Source organism: Phyllopteryx taeniolatus, chromosome 1, assembly GCF_024500385.1.
Source record: "Phyllopteryx taeniolatus isolate TA_2022b chromosome 1, UOR_Ptae_1.2, whole genome shotgun sequence".
NCBI lineage: Eukaryota > Metazoa > Chordata > Actinopteri > Syngnathiformes > Syngnathidae > Phyllopteryx > Phyllopteryx taeniolatus.
Window position 1 is genome coordinate 35,585,837 of NC_084502.1, and position 20,542 is coordinate 35,606,378.

At 40.8% G+C, this 20,542-nt stretch overlaps 1 protein-coding gene across 7 annotated transcripts in view; it reads left to right on the forward strand.

The window, feature by feature from the left end:
- vps13d (vacuolar protein sorting 13 homolog D) overlaps nt 1-20,542 on the forward strand; it is a 120,638-nt gene that overhangs the window by 17,822 nt on the left and 82,274 nt on the right. For 4 of the 7 annotated variants that reach the window (XM_061791836.1, XM_061791870.1, XM_061791827.1 and 1 more), the window contains exons 8-29: nt 3,482-3,586; nt 5,429-5,599; nt 5,974-6,074; nt 6,173-6,341; nt 6,571-6,672; nt 6,802-6,994; nt 7,187-7,369; nt 8,741-8,871; nt 8,964-9,018; nt 9,244-9,426; nt 9,747-9,877; nt 9,957-10,089; nt 10,202-12,457; nt 12,529-12,677; nt 13,621-14,670; nt 16,670-16,760; nt 16,867-16,993; nt 17,080-17,260; nt 17,691-17,915; nt 19,239-19,380; nt 19,507-19,723; nt 20,213-20,384. In XM_061791836.1, coding sequence (XP_061647820.1) covers nt 3,482-3,586; nt 5,429-5,599; nt 5,974-6,074; nt 6,173-6,341; nt 6,571-6,672; nt 6,802-6,994; nt 7,187-7,369; nt 8,741-8,871; nt 8,964-9,018; nt 9,244-9,426; nt 9,747-9,877; nt 9,957-10,089; nt 10,202-12,457; nt 12,529-12,677; nt 13,621-14,670; nt 16,670-16,760; nt 16,867-16,993; nt 17,080-17,260; nt 17,691-17,915; nt 19,239-19,380; nt 19,507-19,723; nt 20,213-20,384 — 6,267 coding nt within the window. The remainder of the gene's footprint in view (nt 1-3,481; nt 3,587-5,428; nt 5,600-5,973; nt 6,075-6,172; nt 6,342-6,570; nt 6,673-6,801; nt 6,995-7,186; nt 7,370-8,740; nt 8,872-8,963; nt 9,019-9,243; nt 9,427-9,746; nt 9,878-9,956; nt 10,090-10,201; nt 12,458-12,528; nt 12,678-13,620; nt 14,671-16,669; nt 16,761-16,866; nt 16,994-17,079; nt 17,261-17,690; nt 17,916-19,238; nt 19,381-19,506; nt 19,724-20,212; nt 20,385-20,542) is intronic. The other 3 variants (XM_061791845.1, XM_061791854.1, XM_061791863.1) reach the window with 3 other exon arrangements.

Consider the following 20,542-nt stretch of genomic DNA (forward strand, 5'->3'; position numbering starts at 1 on the left):
GCAATACATGCTATTAAAAACTGGGGTATGTAAACTTTTGATCAGGGTCATTTATGTTGTTTCTGTTGTCATTATGATTTAAAAAGAGTAAACACAGTTGTTCGATAATAAATGGCTTCACCCAAGCACTAACCATGAGTGAAAGAGAGGTTTTTCATTCATATTCTCTGAAAAATGGCCAAGAAATAATAAATTCTGCTAAGGTATTTAAACTTATGAGCACAAGTGTACCTCACCTATTGAGAGAGAGAAAATGAGAAAAAAAATCCAGAAAATCACAGTCTGATTTTTAAAGAATTTATTAGCAAATTATGGTCGAAAATAAGTATTTGGTCAATAATAAAAGTTCATCTCAATACTTTGTTTTACTGTGGGTAATGAAAGTATTCAGACCCCCTTAAAATTTTCACTCTTTGTTATATTACATCCATTTGCCAAACTCATTTAGCAAATATTGCTGTCTAATCAGCATCTTGATATGCCACACCTGTGAGGTGGGATGGATTATCTCGACAAAGAAGAAATGCTCACTAACAGATTGACAGATTTATGAACAATATTTGAGGGAAATGGCCTTTTGTGTAAAAGTGTTGCGTTTATATTTTTGTTCAGTGTATGTATAATGCATTTTTACAATCCATGAGGCGGCACGGTGATCGACTGGTTAGAGCGTCAGCCTCACAGTGCTGTGGACCCGGGTTCAATCCCCGGCCCCGCCTGTGTGGAGTTTGCATGTTCTCCTCGTGCCTGCGTGGGTTTTCTCCGGGCACTCCGGTTTCCTCCCACATCCCAAAAACATGCATTAATTGGTGACTCTGAATTGCCCTTAGGTGTGACTGTGAGTGCGAATGGTTGTTTGTATGTGCGCTGCGATTGGTTGGCAACCAGTCAAGGGTGTACCCCGCCTCCTGCCCGATGACAGCTGGGATAGGCTCCAGCACGCCCGCAACCCTAGTGAGGAGAAGCGGCTCAGAAAATGGATGGATGGATGGACAATGCATGATTTTGCTTCTACCCATATGAAACATGAAATATTATCTGTATTTTGTTAGTTTTTTCATATTATTCTGAAGTGAAGCACTTTATTTGAACACGTGATACTTTCTTTTTATTTACTTGCTCTTATTTTGAAATTCACAGCCCTACTTTTATTTAGTAAATGAGAAAACACACAGTTGTGCTCATGTTTTATTACCCAGGCAGAATTTATAAGATGGGTACAATACTTTAAAGAAAACATGAAGGGCCAGGCGAAACACATTTAATTTTATTTTAATCGGATTAAAATTAAGATGTCAAGCATTTCCGAAAAGCATTATCTGTAAACAAAACATAACCATAAAAAAATTAATGATGGTTGTTGTTCAGTCATATTTTCCAAAACAAAACAATATTTCACAAATTCTGCCAGGGTATGTAAATTTATGTGCACAACTGTACATATATGCAGTCATACGTACCACTGTCATATTGGAATGAAAGTGTGGGCTACACCTTTTTCATAACCTATGGGTGGCGGTGGCATATTAGAAAGAAAGCGTACACCTTTCTCAAACCTCTAGGTGGCGGTGGCATATTGGAATGAAAGTGTAAAGCTTTTTCATAACCTCTAGATCATGTGTCAAACTCAAGGCCCGCGAAAGCAAATCATGCTCGTCAACTTCAGTGATTTTTGCTAAAATCTGTACTGAAATTCCAAATTGTCATAATAATAAACAATAATATTGAGATAATTGCATTTTTCTGTTACCAAACCCTTCTTCTACAGTAACTTCAGCAATACTTGAACAAACTATTATCCTTGTCTTCTGATTTCAAAACTAGTTATCCCTCAATTATTTGTGTAATGGTAGTAATATGATTTGGTGATTAAACATTTATATGGTTTCACTGTTCTAACCGCCCTCTGAGGGAAATCATAACTACAATGCGGCCCGAGACAAAAATGAGTTTGCTTGAGATGGCATACATCTATAAAATGTGAAAGTTTTTTTTCATTTCCCCCTATACCCATGTATAATGTGCACTATTGGCTTTTGACAATTTTATGGCGGGGAAAATGTGCATTATACACGAAAAATTACGGTACTTACTTTTTTTTAATTTTTATTCATTCTAATGGAAGACATATATGTAAGACATATATTCACTTTCCAGGGCCTTTAACCACATTGTAAACGTATTTGAGCACACAAAAAACAAATTACAAGCATCATTTTTCTATTGGGCGGCACGGTAGCCGACTGGTTAGAGCGTCAGCCTCACAGTTCTGAGGACCTGGGTCCGCCTGTGTGGAGTTTGCATGTTCTCCCCGTGCCTGCGTGGGTTTTCTCCGGGTACTCCGGTTTCCTCCCACATCCCAAAAACATGCATGAATTGGAGACTCTAAATTGCCCGTAGGCATGACTGTGAGTGCGAATGGTTGTTTGTTCCTATGTGCCCTGCGATTGGCTGGCAACCAGTTCAGGGTGTACCCCGCCTCCTGCCCGATGACAGCTGGGATAGGCTCCAGCACGCCCGCGACCCTAGTGAGGAGAAGCGGCTCAGAAAATGGATGGATGGATTTTTCTATTGTAATATCAGTGTATATGCATGTGTCTTCAAGAGGTGGAGCCTGGTGGGGTGGCGTGTGAGTGTCTGGGCGTGAGCAGTTGCCGACTGCAGCTCCTGCGTGAATGGGCTTTACTGTTCTCCTGTTGTTCAATAATTGGCTGAAAAATCTGACTTGGGCGCTCATTTCTCAAACCCATAAAAAAGATTACTTTAAAGACGATGTATAGTGTATGGATATATCAGCATTAAAAATCAATATTATTGCTGATAAAAGCTAGTTATGTACAATACTGCACTTCATGAAAATTTTCTTACTTTTATATATTGATGTATGTTCTCCCCCCTGTACATCATTTTAATGTACTTGTTCCTAGAACAAATTGTGAATTCATCTTTTCGTCTGACAAAATTTTATGATAAAAATATTGAGTGAATATTGTAATTTTATATTAAATTTTTTATTATTATTATTTTTTTAACTTTTTACAAGATTAACGTGTAAGGACACTGTTTCTATACATGTTCTCTTCTTCACATACATATATACACTAGTATTGTAGATAGATTTCTTCCAATATATTAATAGTTACATTATCACTGTATCGTGATGTGTTAATGTACTTTTGTATCTTGATTTATTCCCGTCCCTAGTCTGCACTATGGGAAAGTATATGGACTGCTAGATCAAACTGAACTGTTTCTGTTTGTGCTTACTATAGTCATGCACACTTACATACATATTTGAAACTTGCATGATGATGCTTGGTGCTAGGCTTTGTTGAGGAGCATCATGTTGATTGTAAAATGCTCAGGTTGTCTGGTCTGCAGTTTATCTACTGAACTGACTGGTTTACTTTACAAAAGGCTATGTGTCCACATTTTGAAAAGAGCGTTTAGAAATATAATATGTATTTTCTCTTTTTTGTAGACTTTGAATCCATTTCGACAGAAGCAGCTGGAGATTGAAGATTTTAGAGTCTACTGGGATACAGAATGTGAAATGCTGGCAAAACTTCCTGTTAATCAGATCCAGGTTAGATTGTATTAGTTAAAACACATTTTGTGTATCCTGCGCTCATGTCATATGAATCCTCAACCCTGTCATCAGAGGTGTTGGTATAACAGTGCGTTAAAGTTGTCAGCTGTTGGCTTTGGATGGCACCATGCCAGAGATAAAAAAAAATTATATGTTTAGCGGTTTTGTATCTGTTTGGTATTCTCAGATCAGTATACGTCTATAGCCTAATTCTTTATCTAACCATGCAGGAAAAAGAAAAAGCAGTTTCAAAGTTGAAAAAAATAATAAATCCAATTTCTGCATCTGCTCCGAAAATAAATGATTTCTTGGAACATTTCACACCCAGGGATCTCATTTGATGTGCGTCCTGCATCTCAGATGCACAAAAATGTGCAGGGATGCATAAAGTACGATCAATCTGCATCTTCGGACGCATGGCTTAGTACTCTGGCGTGGTGCTGGAAATCCGTTGTATGATTATTATTATTTTTTTTGGTAATTTATTTTATTTATTTATTTATTTTTTGGGGGGGAACGAGACAGGACTTAGAGTGTGACTAATTTGGTTGCATATCCGCCCAAATTTCTGAATGGTGCGGCAAAATAAAAGCAGAGCGCCGTGTAGTGTCCGAAAGCTGTTATGAATGAGCTCACTATATAGTCCACTATACAGTGCAACCCTGCATGGGAAGTAGTGAATAGTGAGTCAGTGAGTGAGCGATTTCGGACACAGCCCAGTCTCTTCCTATAATGGCTCTGTCAAATTAAAAAGGAATATATTTCTACATACACGCACACACACATTCATATATACACACACACGCGCGCACACACAGTTGTGATCACCATTATTGGCACCCATGAAGTTTAAGTACTAAATGTGGAATATCTCCTGAAGAAAGTGAATCAAGTGAAACAACATTTTTTAAAGAGAACTTGTTTGATACAAAAGAGCAAATGATAAACAATATTTTATGGACAGATGAAACAAAAATGGAGCTTTTTAGCAATGCACAGAACCAGTATGTTTACAGATGGCGCAATGAAGCCTTTAAGGAAAAGTACACCCTGGCAGCAGTCAATCATGGTGGAAGATCCATAATGCTGCAGGGCTGCTTTTCTGCATCTGGTACTGGCGGCCTTGACTGTATCACAGGTATCATGAAATAATAAAATTATGAAAAGATTTTAGAGTGAAATGTCTTACCCAGTGTAAGAAAACTTGGATTGAGGTGAAGATCATGGGTCCTCCAGCAAGACAAAGACCCAAAGCACACATCCAAAAGCACACAGGAATGGTTGAAAAGGGAAAAAATAGACAGTTTTAAAATGGGCAGCAATGAGTCCTGATCTCAGTCCATTGAAATTTTTTTTTAAACACTCTTCTGTGGTGTGTCAAATTTACAAGAAATGCTTTTGGCCTCTTGTGGGTCTTTAACTTATAATTAAGTACAATACATTTGTATTTAATCTTTAAGAGTGATTTGTTTTTTAACTTTTATTATATATATAACTTATAATAAATTTAATTGAATCATTATTTCAGTTCATTTTCTTCCTGTATTTAAGCACAGTGTCAATGTTCCATTTGTGCATAATGTTACAATGGTTTACAATAACACTAACTATACTTTTAGGAATAGAACCTCTGTTTTGTTTCACACTACTATGCTATGGTATTTTAATGTTGGTCATGATTATGGAGAGCTAGGTATTATTTTAGATGGTACTTGTAAAAAGTTTGACATCCACTGATGTAAGACCTTGCATTTATAGGTTGTTTTTAATGCTAATTTGGAATGTCCCTACTTTTAGAATACACAGTTTTTACTTTTTTTCTGTTTTGGGAATTTGCAGGAAGCAATGACCCAATGTATGAAGACGAGGGAACACCAATATATCTTTGAACCAGTGTGCGCCTCCGTATTGCTTAGAAGAAATGCCTCCAAGGAGCCTCTGAGGTTCCGACACACCCCACGGATTCAAGGCCACATTCAGCTAGAGACCATGTCCCTACGCTTATCTCAGGTCTGTATCATTATACTACCTATGTAGGTATATGTGCTACACTCGCTTTATTTTGAAATCTAAAAAATCTCAATGTGGAACATGTGAAAGCTGACAAACACACTTCACAATCTTCAAAGTTTCATTGCTGTAGTGATGTAATATTTGAATTGTTAAATAGATAATGAAACAATTCACATAATAGTAGGATGGTAGGAGTGTAAATATTTGATCTGAATTCCTTGCGACTGTATTTGTCAGACAGAGTTACTTTACAGCAAGTCTCTTAAGGTGTAATATTTTTACTTTTTTCTTGTTACACTGAGATTTGAAACCACTGTTTTGTTGTGTTTACTTGTGCGATTGACTCTGACATTAAATGTGTGTTCTCTTAGGTCCAATACCAACAGATCATGGCCTTCCTTAAAGAGGTATATCGCCGCGAAAGGGAAATGCTCTACCGAAAATGGAGACCTAACAGCCCCGTCTCTGGAAAGTAAGACAGAGCTCAGCCTCTGGGGGAAATCACCAAATAAGCAATGCAAATATATAGTGCTTTCTAAATGTATTTAAACGTTCAACATTTTCTCCTAGCTGCAGACAATGGTGGTTGTTTGCCATCGAGGCAAACCTAAGTGAGATCAGGGAACAGCGGCGTCGGGGAAGTTGGACCTTTGCCCTCCAGCGGGCACGAGATCTCCAAACTTACACCAGCCTGTACTTCCGAAAACTCAAAGGAGTTCCACTAAGCCTCCAAGAAGAGGTAGTATACAATAACCAACAGTGATCTATAATGTCGGATTAGCTAAATAATTCTAACGTAAGCATTATAACTCCTGAAGGAATTACAGGAGACTACAAAAGTCAATTACTCGGTTGCCATTTGTTTGATAGATTGTACAAATGTTTATTTGTACTCGTGCTTCAAAAAAAGTGTCTTTCATGTGATATGGCTGTTGTATTTTGTGTATGTACTTGTCTTGATCAATTAGAGTGAGATTGAGCGTGTAGAGGAGGAGCAGACCTTGGAAGAGCTACAGAGTCTCCGCGAAATCGTCCATGATTGGTTTCGAAAACAGGAAGAGATTGTTGAGGTGAGATGACTAACACAAGAATTCACAGATTTAACAAAATAATTTGGTTTTCTTACAAAATGTTTCCACTTCTCTTAAACCTTTTCTTCTTAAGAGTTTAAATTACGGCTTGTTTTTCTTCTCACACAGAATGTCCGAGAGACCAGCAGTGATCCCCAGCCCTGTTCACCCACGACATTGATCCCCAAGAGTGGGAGCTCTGGTATGATCCAGTACCTGCAGTCTTGGTTTCCAGGCTGGGGTGGCTGGTATGGAGATTCTCTGGACCCAGACAGAGGTCCCGAGGTGCTTCTCCCAAGCCCATCCTCCTGGGATATTCTGGGTGAGATATGTAGCTTGTGGCTTTAAATCCCAGTCAATGTCGCCATGCTTACCAATGTAGGAACTGACTACTGTCATCCATCGAGAAAAAGGATGTCAAATATGAATCCATTGAAGTGAAAACATAGTGTTCCATTATTTGTTGAGCTGATTGCAAATGACTGCTGGTGCTGATGTTGTTTTTATTCTCCAGCTGAAACAGATAATTTGTTTGACCCCCTGGAAGACTCCCACACTATGAACACATTTACAAGGCGAGATTACCTGTTTGCCCGGCTGGAGTTCTCACTGGAGAAAGGTGTAGTTACTCTCTTTCATCAAGATTCTAAAGACAAGATGCCACACGAGAGTGGAGTCATCCAGCTAGAGGTTTCCGGTAAGCGAAAAATGTGAATGTGAAGAGACAATGCCACTTATTCTTTTCAGGGTTTTGTGCTAGCAAAGTGTTTGCAAATTGGGCCATTGAGTGGATGCCGTATCTATGGACATCAACAATGTGAACTAACACTGTACCGATGTAACGCAAACTCAACTTAATGATCCAACTCAACTGTATTTCTGGTTAAAGGTAGAATATGCAGTTTTCAGACTGCTAGCAAGATTTAAATATAGCCTCCCTTCAATCCCTGCCCCCGTCCCCTCGTATCTCTTCCCAAAGAACCCTCCCCGCTCACTAACGCATGTGCATGGCACACCAAGGCATTACATTGCTACATTGTTACATTGCTAGCATGACTTATTCATGACGTAGTACTGTGAAACATGAAATTACAGGTTTGATGTATTTTTTGGAATGTACAATCAATTAAAAATATGAATTGATCAGTTTACCTGACAACCCGGTGAGAACGGTGACGTAGGCGTCAGCGGTTGTCCAAAACCCAGCCATATGCATCCATCCACGTATATGATACCACTGTTATACATGTTCACCCTTGATTTGTCTTGAGCTGTCCAATTCCTGCTTTTTAACTTGAGTTCCTACCGGAGTTGAATAATCGACCAAGGAACTATAGTAGTCTCCTTTGTGAGAGATTGTGGTATGTCCCTGTGAGGCTGTGTGTGCGTGAGCAAATGATTGACGCTATTTGGTCACGCCTTCTGCCTCTACAGTCTCTGATTGGCTATTCTTGTCGCACCATGACCAGTTGTAAAATGATAATGGAAATTAAACTATAGAGTTATACTATTTGGCCAGAGAGAGATAATTTTTCAACAGATTATATTAATAATACTCTACTGTCAGGTCAGACAGACAGCTTTGACATACTATATATGACAAAATGTTTTTAAATGTTTTTTAAAATTTTTTTATAACTACAAATTCTACCTTTAAGTGGAAGGACTGCATAGGATTTTTCTACTGTATGCTTTTTGTTGTCTACACGTATCAAGTTTATAATCATATTTTGTATGTTTCTGTAGTGGCTTTTCATTTTTCTGGCAAAATCAAATACAATCTTTTTCTCGACTGTTACAAGTGCTTTCTACCTTCTCTCTGAAAGCCCCGTGTCTGTGAAGGTGTTGCTTGATTGTAGATGTTTAAGATTTCTGCAACACCACCAAAATATGTTCATAACTAGATATAAAAAATAATAATGATAATAATAATTCTTTACCCAACAAAAGGATGCTGATGATCTACTGCTTTCGTGGTCCTTCAAATAAAACATTTTCTTACATTTTCAATTCACAAGTATACGCACCTACACACACAATTGAATACATTGTGCTGTCATGTCCACAGAGGTGAAAGTGGTTATGGAGTCTTTGCCTCGCTCAGAATCTTCTCTACTGTCTGTAAAGTTGGATGGTTTGTTTCTCAGAGACTTGACTACACACGACACCATCTTTCCGGTACTGGTGTCTCCAAAAACGGTAACCAATAGCTCATGGAGGAACCTGGCAGTATACAATCTGTCAAAATGTACTGTATAGGTTTTGTGCATTACATGTTTTGTGTCTTGCAGGACAAGGTTGTCATTACTGTTAACCAGACATCTGGGCAGCCCAGCAGCAAGCCGGGTAAAGCCTCTGTTTTGTAAAATTCAATGCTAACGTTTGCTTCTTTGATAAATTAAATGGACTACATAGTGCCGGTGTTTGTGTTTGTATTTTGACACCTTTTGTTTCATAAGCAATTTTTGGTCACTTTTAGAATTGTCTTACCTTATTCTGTGGAGAAATTGTATGTTTTCACGTTTTGTTTTCTGTATTCTGTGAGTTGGGCATTTTTGTTTTTCTTGTTAGGGAGTTCAAATGCAGAGAGCTTTTCATCGCCAGTGTTTGAAATGCTTTATGAGCGTAACCCTGTAAGGTCTAAATTTGAAAGAAGACTGGAAGTGAACACTAGCCCACTGAACATCATCTACAATCCGCAAGCAATCAAAAAAGTGACAGAATTCTTCTATAAAGGACGAGTCCATTCCTCCGGTAAGTCAGTACTACATAGTCTATTCAACTTTAAACTTTTTGACTTGTACAAAAGTAAAGGAGTTGAATCAGTACTTCTACCAGTCTTGTTTTTTTAACACGTGAGAAGTGTGAGTACTTTTGACACTCTGCCTGAAGAGTTACATGTGTGTTTATTCATGGTTGCATCACCGCAGATGTTAGTCAGTGGCTCATTGTAGGTGATGGGGTTCTACACAGCCAACACCATTCTAAAAATTCATTTAACAAAATAACGCATATAAAAACACAAACGCGACTCTATTATTTTAATTATGTGGCAATCCCTTTTTTATTTCTAGGTTTTGGCTATCAGTCTGAGTTAGAGCTGAAAGTGGCAGAAGCTGCCAGGAGACAGTATGACAAGTTAAAAAGGCAGACAAAAGCAGAAATCCGACAAACTATTGATCAGCTGCTTGTTGGAGAATTTATTGTAAGTCAGATTAACTGCCAAGTGTTGTGACTCAAAAGGCAAATACATTATTTTAAAGTGTTGTTGTCTTGCTCTATAGGAAAACAGTAAGCGTTGGACTATGAAACTAGACATTTGTGCACCACAGGTCATTTTCCCTGATGATTTCCAGTCAGGGGATCCAATGTTAGTTATCATTGATTTAGGCAGGGTTTTGCTCACCAACTCTCAAGGTAAATTATCCAATTATTTTATGTCACTATTATATGAACATTACATTTGTCTATTTATTCTTTTGCTTTACATTTTCAAATAATTTCATATCTATATATCTCTTCTTTGAAGATGACTCAAAAGACTGCAAAACTACCCAACCTGAAAAGGAAGACATGAGTGATGACGAGTACCAGACACCCTTGGCAACTCCACCAGAGGAGTCTCCACCTGAGCTTGACATGCCCTTGAAAGACTGGCTAAAATGTCCTGAGCTTCCCAGCCTCAGATCACCTGAAAGTACAAAGGCCTATAGTAGAAAGCTTTATGAAAGATACTCCTTGTCGTTTAACGATCTTCAGATAATGGTCGGTCGCTACAAGGACAATTGGAAAAACCTTAACGAGAGTGAAGTAGGTCCGACTCACGTGGTAGAGAAATTTAATGTGTTGTTGCAACTGGAGCAGAGATTGCGGTACACTTCAGATCCCCAGCTCCCTGGGGCTGTGTTGTCAGGAACCCTGCCTGATCTGAAAGTTCATATTAACCTTGAGAAGATGACAGCTTTGAGGAGTTGTCTGGCTAGGCTCAGCAGTCCAGCTGGGAATGGAGACAAAGGCCGAGATAAGGGGTCAAAGTCTCCCGACCCTCTTACTCTCCGCCATGAGAAAATCTTTCAAAGAGAGGACAGCTCCTGGAAGATCCAAGGTTCAGCAAAGAACTTGACACAAAGTGTCATAACTTTAGAGCAGCACACAAGGGAAGTCTTGGTGGAATCCCGTTTGCTGTTGGCTGAATTCAAAATAAACTATATGCAGCTTGGTGTGGAGAGTGATGGCCGGTACATATCTGTTCTCAAGGTATTTGGCACAAATGCCCATTTTGTCAAGCGACCTTATGATGCAGAAGTCTCTCTTACTGTCCACGGTCTTCTTCTGGTCGACACCCTACAAACCTTTGGCTCAGACTTTGACCTTTTAGTGTCATCTCATAAAAATCTCAGTTTTGACATCCCCACTGGCAGTCTTCAAGAGAGCCAGCCATCTTCCTCAATGTCATATGAGAGCAGATCTTCAGACCAACAAAGCCATCACACTGAGTCATCAACAGGTTTGCGGACCGATAAAATCACTTCCCTCAGTTCCTGTCTCAAGGATAATGAAGCCCTAATCAAACTTGAGTACCAGTTTGTGAGCTCAGATTGCCCTTCCATGAACCTGGACAGCTCCCTTCAGGTAATAAGCATGCAAGTCAATAACTTGGACATTATTCTAAATCCCGAGACTATGGTGGAACTCTTGAAGTTCCTTCAAAAGTCTTTCCCCAAGGGAGAAACCAATTGGACATCATCATTGCAGCAACCTGCAACACAGCTCTACACTGAGGAAGATGATGGAACATTTCGGTCAACATATGACCAGAACAAGGAGCTAACTGTAGAGATTCATCGACTTAACCTCCTTCTCCTTCGAACTGTGTCCACGGGCACTGTCTTGGGTGCTGAGAAGAAAGGTTTGAAGATTGCCACTGCCAGCATCACTGGCACCAAGGTTAATGTTTCCATAGGTAGTCGAATGGACATTAATGGGTCACTTGGTGCCATTCAGTTGGTAGACTTGACCCAGGAGGGAGGCCGAAGCCAGTTTGTAGTGAGCATTGGCAATGCAGAAGACTCATTAACTGATGAAGTTCTAACTTTACTGGCTGACAAAGAACTTTCTCCTTCAGAAGCTTTGAATTTCCGCCTGCGAGAAAATTCCCAAGGGGACTGCACTTTACATCTGCATATGGCATCCTTGCATTACAACCACTCAGCCAAGTTCTTGACGGAGCTGAGTCTTTCTGCTAACGAGGTAGAGGACAATTTTCGCTCTATGTTGAAAAGTGCTGCCACCAAAGTGTCAACAGTTCTTGCCACAAAGACAGCAGAGTACAGTGGTATGTTTTCACTCTTTGAGACTCCCTCACGAAGAAGTCGAACTCAGAGTTGGTCTTATCCATTGGAGGATGAAGAGGATATTCCCATGCAGGAAACGGAACCTACTTTAGACACATTCTTTGTAAAGTTGACCCTAAATATAAATATTGAATCACCAGTAGTGTCCATTCCTCGCAAACCTGGACACCCTGAACTGCTGGTGGGGCACTTGGGTAGTATAACTATCCAGAATTTTATTACTGGCCAACATTCTGAAGGGGAGAGACTGCAGGTGCTTGTCAAGGATATTCGGTTGTACTCCCTAAACACAAGTCATTTGGTTTTGAAGAAAATGCAGAGAGTGGACAAAAATGGCGGTATTTCACCCTCTCCTAACAGCAGAAGCATCAGTCGTGATGAACCACAGTTCACACGTCATGACTTCTTTGAATACCTCAGTCAAGGAAAAGGTAACAATATTAATACTAAAAACTTCTAAGTACCATAATCTTACTAATGTAGTATTTCTTTTCTTCACCAGCCTTCCATATATTAAAAGACACCACCATACAGTTTACCCTGGAGAAGGTCTCCATCAATGATGAAATATATACTTTTCTCACCTCCAAAGAGCCATGGAAGACCACAGGGTTGTTGAAAGTCGAAGGAAAATTTGTCACACCAGTTCAGGTATATACTCGATTGAAAGAAAGTACAGTGGTACTCGAAGCTGGACCATAATCCATTGTGTGATGCTGGTATACCTTTGATTTGGACAAAGTTTCCCATTGTGTTCAATTACATTTGTAGTAGTTCACTCCAGAGTCAACTGTCACCATCATAAAACCTTTCTGTACAGGCAATGTTATAAGTAACATTTGTTATTTAAGTGTAAACAGTTATCCAGTCTTTTAGTCTGTTGAAAACCATAATCTTTAATTCTTAAATATTTAAATACTCTCTTTACTCAACGATGACTCATTGTAATAAAATGATGCGCCTCATGGATCTTATTTTGGTACAAATGTAAATTAACCCCTAATTTGATGTAAAACTATACACTGTATAAATTGTCTGATTGGGGAATATGTGTTGTATGAACTAATTGTCATATTTTTTCATTTTTTCCCCTTTAAATTAATCTTATGTGATTAACTGATTTTAATCAGTGACTTTCATTCTTGGAAATACACACACTTACTTACTAGTTTTGGGTTTTTATTTTACATACTCCAAAAGATTGTGTGAGTTAGTACAGCCCTGGGTTGCCTGTTTGTCTAAACTCCAAATTGGACATCATTTTCAAATTTCAAGATACAACTGTATTTAATAAAAATGCAAAAGTTGGACGTAACTATCACATTATACATGGAAAATGTAATTTAACATGATTAATTAAAACAATGTCAAAAGTTGGGCAGTAAATGTGTAACGTTCAAGAGAATTATTGTTCTTATTAGTGGAATTTAATTGAGAAGAGGTTGCCCCAGGCTGTAAAAACGTTAATTATTGTGAATTCACCATGACTACTGATTTAGCATAGATTTTTAGATTTTCCCAAAATACAAAGTAATAATATAAAATTTGCTTTTGGATAAAATGTCTCCATTAATATTTAACTCTCTGGTTATAGGTGTTCCTTTGTAAGGCTGTGTATGAACAGGTCCTCCAGACGCTTGATAATTTATTTGTCATTGAGGAGCAACATGTTTCACCCAGTCAACCTCCAACACCCCCACCACCAACTCCTTCCTCCTCCAGGCCTCACCGCTTTCCTGACCCCCACGGAGGACTGTTTGCAAAGGATCCTCCCTATATGAGTTTATCACACTCATTGCTCTCCTCTCCTTTGCCTCTTCAGTCTCAAAAGCCAAGTCCTGATTCTCCTGCATTTACTCAGCTGAAAGTATCTGTTCATGTAGCAGAATTGCAAGTCCAGTTAAGTGCTGACCTTACCCAGGGCTCACAAGGCTTAATCAGTCTACAGTTCCGTGACCTGGAGGGAGAGTTCACCAAAGAGCATCCGCATGTATTAGAAGTCCAGCTAATTCTGCGTTCACTGCTCATGGAGGATCTCCTAGAGCAAAATCCTGAGCATAAACATCTTATGGTGTCCCGTGGAGCGCCAAAGCCTTCCACTTTCAGTCAAAAAGAGTACCTCTCTCATAGCTGTCCATCGACAACAAATGCCCAGTACCCAGAAATGCCTCGCTCTCTGCCTTCCCACATGGAAGAGGCCCAGAATGTCTTTCAACTCTACCAAAGGCATGCCGGTACTCCTTCAGCAAGTCATCACAAAGCTAAGAAGGATCCTGACTGTCCCAGCACTCCCCCACCCTCCCCTACTCATCCTTCATCTTCCCCTCAACCGACCTCCGAATTTGATGAGTCATTAGTTCACATCAACGTGTTGCTGGTGGATCAGAACCACCCAGAGTTCAAAAGCCGTTATGGCAGTGTGGGACGAAGCATCGATATCGACTTTAACTGCCTGGATGTATTAATCACGTTGCAGACCTGGGTAGTCATCCTGGATTTCTTTGGTATTGGCTCCACAGCCAATAATCATGCAATGAAGGTGCCTCCTAGTTCCCCTCAGTGTGTGCCAGGACATCGTCTCTCTGAGTCAGACTTCACTGAGGAGGACCCAAACGAGGTCTTCAACACCAAATTGGACCTTAAGGTAAGTCAGTGGAAGTCAATAAAGTATGAGAGTCAAAAGGCAGGACTAGAGTGACATAAATATTGGCTATCAGATTAATACTCCAATCAAAAGGGCTGAAAAAAAATTATTAAACTAGGTAGCGCTTGCTGCATCCAGACAAATTCTCTCATTGGGGAAAGAAATATTTGTATAACCTAGTTGTCATATCTTTTCTGATAAGAATTTTTAAATATTTGTTAAATGTTTCATTCTTTGAATCTCATTAGAGCAACTGATTTTCATTAGTCACTTTAATTGTTGGCATTTGTTGATGCATTTAAAATATAAGGAAATGTGCCCTCTTTGAGCTGTCACCTTATTGTGGTGGAGGGGTTTGTGTGTCCCAATGATCCTAGGAGCTAAGTTGTCTGGGGCTTTATGCCCCAGGCAGGGTCACCCATGGCAAACAGGTCCTAGGTGAGGGACCAGACAAAGCACAGCTCCCAAGACCCCTATGATGACAAACAATTCAGGAAGACGTTTTCCCTTGCCCGGATGCGGGTCACCGGGGCCCCCCTCTGGAGTCAGGCCTGGAGGTCGGGCTCGAAGGCCGGCCTGCACCCATGGCGCCCGGGGGCCGGGCACAGCCCGAAAGGGTAACGTGGGTCCCCCTTCCCATCGCCTCACCACCTGTGGGAGGGGCCATAGGGGTCGGGTGCAGTGTGAGCTGGGCGGTGGCCAAAGGCAGGGACCTTTAGCGATCCGATCCCCGGTTACAGAAGCTGGCTCTAAGTACGTGGAATGAGAAGGAGCCCGAGCTGGTGTGTGAGGTCGAGAGGTTCCGACGAGATATAGTCAGTCTCGCCTCCACACACAGGTTGGGCTCTGGTACCAGTCCTCTCAAGAGGGGTTGGACTCTCTTCCACTCTGGAGTTGCCCACGGTGAGAGGCGCCGAGCAAACTTATTGCCCCCCGACTCGGCATCTGTACATTGGGGTTCACCCCGGTGGATGAGAGGGTAGCCTCCCTCCACCTTCGGGTGGGGAGACAGGTCCTGACTGTTGTTTGTGCCTATGCACCAAACAGGAATTCAGAGTACCCACCCTTTTTGGAGTCCTTGGAAGGGGTGCTGGAGAGCGCTCCCGCTGGGGACTCCATCGTTCTGCTGGGGGACTTCAATGCAATGACAGTGGGCAATGACAGTGAGACCTGGAAGAGCGTGATTGGGAGAAACGGCCCCCCCAGATCAGAACCCGAGCGGTGTACTGTTATTGGAGTTCTGTGCTCATCACTCATTGTCCATAACGAACACCATGTTCAAGCATAAGGGTCTCCACACGTGCACTTGGCACCAGGACACCCTAGGTCGCAGTTCAATGATTGACTGTGTGGTCGTGTCATCGGACTTGCCGCCACATGTCTTGGACACTCATGTAAAGAAGGAGCTAAGCCGAAAGGAGAAGCTCTCTACGTTCCTATTGTCACAAGCTGTGGGTCATGTCCGAAAGAAAAAGATACCGGATACAAGCGGCCGAAATGAGTTTCCTCCGCAGGGTGTCCGGGCTCTCCCTTAGAGAGAGAGTGAGAAGCTCGGTCATCCGGGAGGATCTCCGAGTAGAGCCGCTGCTCCTCCACATCAAGAGGACCCAGATGAGGTGGCTGGGGCATCTGATTCGGATGCCTCCCGGATGCCTCCCACGTAAGGTGTTCTGGGCACGTCCCACCGGGAGGAGCCCCCGGGGACGACCCAGGACACGCTGGAGAGACTAAGTCTCTCTGCTGGCTAGGGAACGCCTCGGGATCCCCTCGGAAGAGGTGTAGGAAGTGGGTTGGCAGAGGGAAGTCTGGGCGTCCCTGCTAAAGTTACTGCCCCCGCAACCCGACCTCAGATAAGCGCTAGAAAATGGATGGATGGAAATGTGCACACTTTAGTTTTCTATTTTTATTTTAATTACCTTTAAGAATTGTGTGAGTTAGTAAAGGCCTGGACTGACTACTAACTCTCATATGAATAATCTGTCTGTATTTTAATTTGTAGGTTCATTCCTTGTCTCTTGTATTGAACAAAGAAGGCAATGAGCTTGCCAGAGCCACTGTGATAAAATTATCTGCGCATCTGGAAATGTTGGGTATGAAAAACCGTTTGAAATTAATGTTGCCTGACATGAACACAAATGTCATGAAACACTCAAAGCTGTTGTAATATTCTTAAATGTTTCATTCCCTAAATTTTAGAGAGCAACCTGGTATTGACAGGCAGTTTGGGAAGTTTGTCCCTCAGCGATCTGACCCCATATGGCGATCTCTACCGGGAACGTTTCACAACACGTGGAGGAGAGGCTCTAATATTCAACATCCACAGGTACAGATCACAGAAGTCCAATTTCTACAGTCCTTTCATACTTGTTAGCATTTTAAACATTTGGTCACCATTATATTCCGCTTCAGATATGGTGTGTCAGATCCTTACCTGGAGCGTGAATATGACGTCAAGGTTTCTCTGCTGATGGCCTCAGTGCAGTATGTCCACACGCAGCGCTTCCAGGCTGAGGTGGTGGCCTTCATCCAGCACTTCACACAGTTACAGGATGTCCTTGGCAGGCAAAGGGCTGCGATGGAGGGCCAAGCTGTAAGTAACACAGGACTCCATGCCGGGAAATGCACTATTGGCAAAAGTATTTGCTCGCCTTGCAACTTGACCCAAGATAAGCGGAAGAAAATGGATGGATGGCAATTTAGAGTCTTCAGTTAACTTAACCTGCATGTTTTTGTAGTGTGGGAGGAAAGCCAAGTACCCAGAGTAAACCCACGCAAGCATGGGGAGAGCATGACAACTTTAGATTAAAACCCAAACCCTTGACTGTGTGGCAGGCATATCTGACATTTAATTCATTTGGACTTAAATACACACATCGATATCAATAATAGATCACTTTTTGTACAGATTTCTCTTTAAGACAACAATCCCTCCTGAGCAAGTGTTGGATTTCTCTGAGTTAAGGGAAAACAGTGAAAACCCTCACCTTTTTGTCTTCTCTATATCTTGTATCTTTTTGCAGATACGGGACCGTCCTCAACGGGCATGCAGGGTTCTGCTAGATATCGAAGCTGGCGCTCCAGTCATAATCATCCCAGAAAGCTCAAGTTCAACAAGGGTCATTGTAGCAAATCTTGGCCAGCTGAGGCTGCTGAACTGCTTCTTACCTGCTGGTGCCTATGGCACTTTCTCCGCTCGAGACAAGGTAGAGAAAATGACCATGGCACATGCCTTTTTCCCTTCTCTGGTGAGTCATAGTCCTCAATTGTTGATCCAAGCATTCACTCTAATTCTAACCCCTACCATATTGTTGTTTCAATGATGGACTCACCAAGATGAAAATGAAACAAACCACATGGAAACACTTAGCCTCTCCAGTCTTTTAAGTAAATAAGTAATCATTAAGCAATTAAATATTTTGGGGCCAAGGACCAGAGGGCCGTTGATTCATGTCTCACTAAATACTTTATTGGGATTGGTTGCTGGTGTAGTGCTTTCACTTTCTGATTACAGTACTGTTTGTTTTCCCTTGAGCAAACTCGTAATTGTTTTAATCACTCGTTTTTTGTGCTACCTGCTCACCCTGACATCTTTCTTTTTGGTGCATCCTGTTTGTGCATGTGTGCGTTTCAGGCTTGTGTGTGTATAGCATGAATGCAAAATGTCCACCTGGGAGAAAAATAAAGACTATTCTTTTAAGAAAAAATAACTAAGTCCAAGAAATTACCTTTAAATCTTGTAATATTAGACATGCTTTCTGGATTAGTTAGTACTGTATTACTGAGCAGAGTCCAGAATAGAGGGTGTTTCACATTGTGGAGTTTGTAGTTATAATTTTTGTGGTGGAGTTTTATCAGCAGGCTCTGAGATCATTGCTTGGCATTTTAAATAATGTGCACTTAACTAGTGTGAAAAGACATTGCCATGAACTATAGACCACGGTTCTACGGCAAGCACTCATAGAAGACTGGGGCAGTTGGGGTGGAGAGGTGAAAATGACAACTGTACCAGACAAAAGCACATTTTGTACTGACAGTAATGGTTAAACCATGTAGTAATTTTGGCCATTGCTTTTGGTAGAATCAGGCACTTACATTCCAGGTACTACGAGGTATTGTTTCTATTACTGTATGTTGGCAGCTGGGTTTTCAAGCATGCAAAGCTGATAACATATGGGTGGTACACCACTTATTTGTCTTACCCGCGTCATTGTTGTTTTTAATTTCATGTGTTTATATTATCCTCCACCACAACTAAAACCCCATTTCTAGTGAGGGAACACGATCGATCATTGTGCTGCCACCAATATTCTTCACCTGCTTTTTTTGCCCTTTTAGCCACATTACTTAAAGCCCGTACATACAGAATACAACAGTAAAACATGCAGTTAAAATTAAAGTTTTATTCCTTGAAAACCTGCTGCAACATTGTTGGTTGATTTATCTTTAAAAACAATGCAGTTGAACTAAATTTCAGTCGCTCTTTCTTCAGGATTTTACCTACTTTCCTTTCTATTGGCATAACCTGGTTTGGTGATAAATTACTGTTGTACTGTTGCTTTCTCTTAAAGAAGGAGCCCACACAAAATGCAGCAGCGTGGTCATATGAGCAAAGATCACATCAAACTTCCCCCAGCAGCGTCATTGCCTGGACTGATGGCAGCACACAGCCTGAAAGAACTCAGGAGGGGGGTAGTAGCCCGATCGCCTCAGGTAAGCTTCCTGAGGATGCCTAGTTTTGGGGGAAAAAAACTTTTATTCCTTAAGTTTTGGCCTGATTACCATTCTCAGGTCATTACTGTAAAAGCTATAAAACATGCAAATGTTTTTTGCCTTCAGAAGCCCGTGTGTGTCTTTTGGATTGCATCACTCTGGACCTGCAACAAATGGATATATTTGCTGCAGAGCGTCTGCCCAGGAAACCGTGTGACAGAGGCTGTAGCGCCTTTGAAATCTCAGATGTTATTTTCCCGTCTTACTGTGTCCATCGGATGGGAGGAAACCTGCTGAAAGAGTGCTGCCGCCTCCAGCTTAAAGTGGAACGTAACCTGGATAGGTGATAACTACTTTATTTCCCTTATTTTTTTTATAATAAAATTAATGTTACTACTATTCTTGTACATGGGTAACAATTCAGACATTTTGTAGTGTAAGAGTATTTAATACTTTTTTTTTTTTTAAGTTTGATTAGTGTTGGTATTGCTATCATTAAGTGAAATATTGAGCCATGAAATATTTTAATGACTGGATTCACCCAGTTTTGATCAATATCACATACGTCAGAATCAGAATCATCTTTATTTTGCCAAGTATGTCCAAAAAAAACAAGAATTTGTCTGGTAGTTGGTAGTCAATTGACAGGGAACATGGAGCTGCAATGTGTTTTGGGGTGATAATATTCAAAGGTTGCATAGCTTTGCTTGTTCACATCAGTGAAAATTGTGCCCCTGGTTTATTTACAAAAGCAATTTGTAAAAGTTTGAACAAATACTGAACAGTAACTAATCTTTTTATACATGTGCTTGGGTTTCTTGATATTTTTTAGTGAGCTGAGTCATGCAGTTCCTGATATGACTATCTACGGCAGCCTGTCATCAGTACAGTGCTCTCTAGATCCAGAACACTACCAGCTGATTCGAGGGCTGCTGGAAAACAATCTTGGAGAGCCTGTTGAAGAATTTCTGCGTCCCTTCAACCTGCAGGACCCCAGTACCTATGTAAGACAGCTGACACACCCGCACATTCAAGAATTGTCATATACAACAAAAAAACATTTCTCATGGCATAAACGAAGTGTACTGTCCCGCAAACATTTTGTGCCTTTAAAAAAAAAAAAAAAAAATTAGGTGATTATTTGTTTTATGTTGCATAATGT